The sequence below is a fragment of the Echiichthys vipera genome, assembly GCF_963691815.1.
Source record: "Echiichthys vipera genome assembly, contig: SCAFFOLD_92, whole genome shotgun sequence".
Lineage (NCBI taxonomy): Eukaryota > Metazoa > Chordata > Actinopteri > Perciformes > Trachinidae > Echiichthys > Echiichthys vipera.
The window spans coordinates 20,558-27,500 of NW_028154811.1; the positions used below are offsets into that span (position 1 = coordinate 20,558).

Consider the following 6,943-nt stretch of genomic DNA (forward strand, 5'->3'; position numbering starts at 1 on the left):
TTAATAATCATTTATATTAATAATCAGTGACGGACGGACGAGTTTCCATCAGGACGTTTTTCTTTCACACAGAGTCTCAAACTTTTTCTGTTTCACATCAAGAAATATTTTTCTTTTTTTAAATATTATTAATAATATTTATAATAATATTAATAATATTAATATTATTATTATTAATGTTAATAACAATATTAATATTAATAAACATTAATAAATATCACGTGAGACGTTTGGAAAAAAAATTGTTTTGATTCGATAAAGAAAAATATTTTTTGCATCTTTGGAAAAATTTTGTTTTAAAAAATGAGAAAATTTGTTGATTAGAAAAAAATAATTTCAATATAAACTTTAAAATCAATTTAAACTCAAATATTATTTTACATTTATTATTATAATTTTGTATTAATTTTAATAATTTAGTATTAATTTTAATAATTTAGTATTAATTTTAATAATTTAGTATTAATTTTAATAATTTAGTATTTATTAAAAGAAATATTATTATGATAATATTTTGTTTCATATAAATGAATGTTTCATATTAATGTTTCATGTTCACGCAGCGGCCGCTCTTTGCACCTGAACGCCGTGACCTCGTTTGAGACTCGGCGTGGAAGGAGAACAGACCTGAGGTCAGTTCAACACGTCTTTGTGTCCCGGTTCGATCACAGTGCCGGAGTTCACATCGGTCCGGTTAGCGTCATCACAGTCAGACAGGAAGTCCAGGACGGCTGCATGCAGAGAGTAAGAGTCCAAACAGGAAGTGGGTACTACGAGGTGTTGAGCAGCGGTCTGGGGTACACGCCCTGGTAGTAGGACGCCTCCAGGGGCTCCGTGGTCCTCGCTCCCAGGCCGGCCGCTCCCCCGGCACTGTAGGAGGAGTACTGCAGCGCCTCGTAGGCCTTCAGGTCCAGTTTGTGCTGCTGCTCCGAGGATGACATTAAGTTATTGATGGAGAATGGGTGGTTGAAGGCGTAGTGGGGGTCTCCTTTCAGGTGCAGCTGGGACTCGTGCGCCATGGCGTGGGGGGACAGTGACAGCGAGGACAGCAGCTGGGAACTGGAGACCTTCAGGTCCGATGGACCGCCGACGCCTCCCCGCAGGTCCAGACCGGGAGGCGAGGACGCCTGACTGGAGGAGGGCAGGGAGGGGGAGTCCATGAGTCCCGGAGGTTTGACGGCGTCCCCGGGGGGCGACGCTCCTCCCCCCTGCTCCTTCCTGCCATCTGATTTTGTTGACATCTTCTTCTCGCACTTGAACCTCTTCTGGCGCCGCAGGTAGCAGCCATTCTCAAACATGTTCCCGGAGTCCGGGTGCAGGGTCCAGTACGAGCCCTTCCCCGGTTTGTCTGGCGAGCGCGACACTTTGACGAAGCAGTCGTTGAAGGACAGTGAGTGGCGGATGGAGTTCTGCCAGCGCTGTTGGTTCTGGCGGTAGTACGGGAACAGGTCCATGATCCACTGGTAGATCTCGCTCAGCGTCAGCATCTTGCTGTGCGCCTGTTGGATTGCCATGGTGATGAGCGAGATGTAGGAGTAGGGGGGTTTGGCGTGTGGGTAGCTCCGTCTGAACGCCTTGTTGTCACGGCCACGGTTCAGCCCGCCGCCACCGTACGCCATGCCGGGACTCATGGCAGGACTCATGCCGCCGTACGGATTCAGACCCATGGAGGCCTGCTGGGCCGACACCGAGCTCATGCCGGACGGGCTCAGGGTCCCGCCCATCGAGGTCACGCTCCCGCCTAGACCTGACATGGTCGCCGGAGGTGGGCCGCCCATCGCCCCCACCGGGGCAGGGCTCAGACCCGTCCCGCTGTACGACATGTTGAAGGAACCCGTGGTCCCGCTGCTGGACATGTAGCCCGACATGGAGCCCATTCCAAGACCAGAACCCATCCCGCCGCCCGCCATCGGAGAGTAGACCTGGAGAGAGACCAGAACCAGAACCAGTTAAACCAGAATCGATCCACTGTCATTGGAGAATCCACGTGCAGACACCTGATCCAGTACGAAACAGTTCAGACACCGTACCTGCCTAAAATGGCGGGTAGTCACATGAGTTATGACATCATTGTTGGAGGTATTGACTGTTCCTCACAGCTTTGGGCCGGCGTTAGGGGGCGTTAGGGGGCGCTGTGAGCCAGCGTTAGGGGGCGTTAGGGGGCGCTGTGAGCCAGCGTTAGGGGGCGCTGTGAGCCAGCGTTAGGGGGCGTTAGGGGGCGTTAGGGGGCGCTGTGAGCCAGCGTTAGGGGGCGCTGTGAGCCAGCGTTAGGGGGCGTTAGGGGGCGCTGTGAGCCAGCGTTAGGGGGCGTTAGGGGGCGCTGTGAGCCAGCGTTAGGGGGCGTTAGGGGGCGCTGTGAGCCAGCGTTAGGGGGCGCTGTGAGCCAGCGTTAGGGGGGCGCTTTGGGCCGGCGTTAGGGGGCGCTGTGAGCCAGCGTTAGGGGGCGCTTTGGGCCGGCGTTAGGGGGCGTTAGGGGGCGTTAGGGGGCGCTGTGAGCCAGCGTTAGGGGGCGCTTTGGGCCGGCGTTAGGGGGCGCTGTGAGCCAGCGTTAGGGGGCGTTAGGGGGCGTTAGGGGGCGCTGTGAGCCAGCGTTAGGGGGCGCTTTGGGCCGGCGTTAGGGGGCGTTAGGGGGCGTTAGGGGGCGCTGTGAGCCAGCGTTAGGGGGCGCTTTGGGCCGGCGTTAGGGGGCGCTGTGAGCCAGCGTTAGGGGGCGTTAGGGGGCGTTAGGGGGCGCTGTGAGCCAGCGTTAGGGGGCGTTAGGGGGCGTTAGGGGGCGCTGTGAGCCAGCGTTAGGGGGCGCTTTGGGCCGGCGTTAGGGGGCGCTGTGAGCCAGCGTTAGGGGGCGTTAGGGGGCGCTGTGAGCCAGCGTTAGGGGGCGCTGTGAGCCAGCGTTAGGGGGCGTTAGGGGGCGCTGTGAGCCAGCGTTAGGGGGCGCTGTGAGCCAGCGTTAGGGGGGCGCTTTGGGCCGGCGTTAGGGGGCGCTGTGAGCCAGCGTTAGGGGGCGCTTTGGGCCGGCGTTAGGGGGCGTTAGGGGGCGCTGTGAGCCAGCGTTAGGGGGCGTTAGGGGGCGCTGTGAGCCAGCGTTAGGGGGCGCTGTGAGCCAGCGTTAGGGGGCGTTAGGGGGCGTTAGGGGGCGCTGTGAGCCAGCGTTAGGGGGCGTTAGGGGGCGCTGTGAGCCAGCGTTAGGGGGCGTTAGGGGGCGCTGTGAGCCAGCGTTAGGGGGCGCTGTGAGCCAGCGTTAGGGGGCGTTAGGGGGCGTTAGGGGGCGCTGTGAGCCAGCGTTAGGGGGCGCTGTGAGCCAGCGTTAGGGGGCGTTAGGGGGCGCTGTGAGCCGGCGTTAGGGGGCGCTGTGAGCCAGCGTTAGGGGGCGTTAGGGGGCGCTGTGAGCCAGCGTTAGGGGGCGCTGTGAGCCAGCGTTAGGGGGGCGCTTTGGGCCGGCGTTAGGGGGCGCTGTGAGCCAGCGTTAGGGGGCGCTTTGGGCCGGCGTTAGGGGGCGTTAGGGGGCGCTGTGAGCCAGCGTTAGGGGGCGTTAGGGGGCGCTGTGAGCCAGCGTTAGGGGGCGTTAGGGGGTGCTGTGAGCCAGCGTTAGGGGGCGCTTTGGGCCGGCGTTAGGGGGCGCTGTGAGCCAGCGTTAGGGGGCGTTAGGGGGCGTTAGGGGGCGCTGTGAGCCAGCGTTAGGGGGCGTTAGGGGGCGTTAGGGGGCGCTGTGAGCCAGCGTTAGGGGGCGCTGTAGACCGGACGCACCCCCCCAGGTCAAATTATAACATCAAGTCAAAAACACAGTTGGTCTGAACGCGTCCGGGTTCATGCGTCCTAAAGGCCTCAAACACGTGTTCGTAACATGAGAATTAATGCACAAAATCCAAGATGGCCGACTTTATGTTAGATGAAAATAATGTCAGTATGTTCTTGAAGATGAGAGCAATGATAGAGCAAATTTTGTGAACATCAAAATAACTTTTTCCCAGCCATGGCGTGCGTTTGGGGGCGCTATGGAGCGCGCTGGCCACACCGGGGTACTTTCTGACCCGTGTGCCCGAATCCCAAGCCCCTCAAAAAGCGACGAAGTCTGACACATAAAGCTGACTTCCTGTTGTCAGCAGGTGGCGCTGTGACTGACTCCAGTTCAGCGTGCAGGTGTGTTCGGGCCTGGACTGGGATCCAGCCAAAAAAGTTGAGCCACGACAACTTCCTTTTTCAAGTTTTTGGCAAAATTCCCCGTCACGCCACATCGACGGCGAGACGACGTGCTGCGCCTGACTGTGGCGTCAGACCAAAGTAAGCAGGGGGCGCTATAGAGACGACGTGCTGCGCCCGACTGTGGCGTCAGACCAAAGTAAGCAGGGGGCGCTATAGAGACGACGTGCTGCGCCCGACTGTGGCGTCAGACCAAAGTAAGCAGGGGGCGCTATAGAGACGACGTGCTGCGCCCGACTGTGGCGTCAGACCAAAGTAAGCAGGGGGCGCTATAGAGACGACGTGCTGCGCCCGACTGTGGCGTCAGACCAAAGTAAGCAGGGGGCGCTATAGAGACGACGTGCTGCGCCCGACTGTGGCGTCAGACCAAAGTAAGCAGGGGGCGCTATAGAGACGACGTGCTGCGCCCGACTGTGGCGTCAGACCAAAGTAAGCAGGGGGCGCTATAGAGACGACGTGCTGCGCCCGACTGTGGCGTCAGACCAAAGTAAGTCACTTTAAATCACATTAATATTTAATAATTCACTTTAAATCACATAAATATTTAATAATTCACTTTAAATCACATTAATATTTAATAATTCACTTTAAATCACATTAATATTTAATAATTCACTTTAAATCACATTAATATTTATTAATTCACTTTAAATCACATTTATATTTAATAATTCACTTTAAATCACATTTATATTTAATAATTCACTTTAAATCACATTAATATTTAATAATTCACTTTAAATCACATTAATATTTATTAATTCACTTTAAATCACATTTATATTTAATAATTCACTTTAAATCACATTAATATTTAATAATTCACTTTAAATCACATTAATATTTAATAATTCACTTTAAATCACATTTTTATATATATATATATTTAATAATCCATATTCATGACTTTGTTTTACTAATCTGCTAAAAAATAAAGGCGCATTGAAGCGCTGAGGCTTTTAATTTGAAAATCTCTTCGGTGATTAAAGGTGCTCTTGACTTTCACCTCGTTATGAAACATGAATTATTAATTATTAATTATTAAGATCACAAAGTTCCTCTTTAATGAAGCTTTTATTAAAACCAAACATCTGCTGAACTCCACTTTAACTTTCAATTAATTAAACTGATTTAATTTAATTAAATTATTAAATTAAACGAATAAAATAAACAAATTAAATTAAATAATTAAATTAAATTAAATGGATTAAATTAAACGAATAAAATAAATTAATTAAATTAAATTAAATGGATTAAATTAAACGAATAAAATAAATAAATTAAATTAAATAATTAAATTAAATTAAATGGATTAAAATAAATAAATAAAATAAATTAATTAAATTAAATTAAATGGATTAAATTAAATAAATAAAAAAAATAAAATAATTAAATTAAATGAATAAATTAAATAATTAAATTAAATAAATTAAATTAAATAATTAGATTAAATCCACTTCAGTCTTTTTCCAAACACTTCAAAATTAATTAATGAATCTGTCGTTGATTTAATTAAAGCCCCGGACCGTTCACGCGTTTACACACTTACATATATTTATATATATATTTATATTTATATTTACTCATTTACACGTTTACACGTTTACACATTTACACACTTACATATATTTATATATTTATATATTTATGTGTTTATATATTTACACATTCAACGTTCACACGTTCACACGTTTATATATATTTATATATTTATATATTTATATTTATATTTACACACTTACACGTTTACACGTTTATATATATTTATATATATATTTATATTTATATTTACTCATTTACACGTTTACACGTTTACACATTTACACACTTACATATATTTATATATTTATATATTTATATTTATATTTACACACTTACACGTTTACACGTTTACACGTTTATATATATTTATATATTTATATTTATGTGTTTATATATTTACACGTTTATATATATTTATATTTATTTGTTTATATATTTACATGTTTATATTTGTGTGTTTATATATTTATACATTTACATGTTTTTATATATTTATATATTTATATATTTACATGTTTATATTGATGAACATCAAACAGACTTTGTCACGTGCTCGGCCTTCTTCATTATTTAATATTTATTATTATTTATATATTTATATATTTATATATTATATATTTATATATTTATATATTATATATTTATATATTATATATTTATATTTGTGTGTTGATGAACAGACTTTGTCACGTGCTCGGCCTTCTTCATTATTTAATATTTTTTATTATTTAATTAATCAACACTTTTATTTTTTTACAGCGTTTTTGACCTGAAACCTGAAATTAACCGATCCGTTAATTATTAATAACATTAATATTATTATTATAATTAATGTTATTAATGTTATTAATGACACTAATAACATTAATAACATTAATATTATAATTAATGTTATTAATGTTATTAATGTTATTAACATTAATGTTATTAATGTTAATAACATTAATATATATTTATATATAAACATATATAAATATATAAATAAACTCCTTTATGTTTAAACCTGTTTGTTTGATGAAACTCGATTTTTATAAATATAGATTATATATATTTATATATGTTTATATATAATCTATATATTAATATAAGTGTTTATATATATTAATATAAGTGTTTATGTATATTATAAATATTAATATAAATATATAAATAAACTCCTTTATGTTTAAACCTGTTTGTTTGATGAAACTCGATTTTTATAAAT

General features: G+C 44.2%; 1 protein-coding gene across 1 annotated transcript in view; it reads right to left on the minus strand.

Moving 5' to 3' along the window:
* Positions 1-770: 770 nt before the first annotated feature.
* Positions 771-6,943, minus strand: part of foxa1 (forkhead box A1) — a gene marked incomplete at both ends in the record, with an annotated part of 11,814 nt that continues 5,641 nt past the window's right edge. Inside the window, one exon of the mRNA XM_083940953.1 lies at positions 771-1,922. Within this exon, the coding sequence (XP_083797079.1) occupies positions 771-1,922 (1,152 nt within the window). The remainder of the gene's footprint in view (positions 1,923-6,943) is intronic.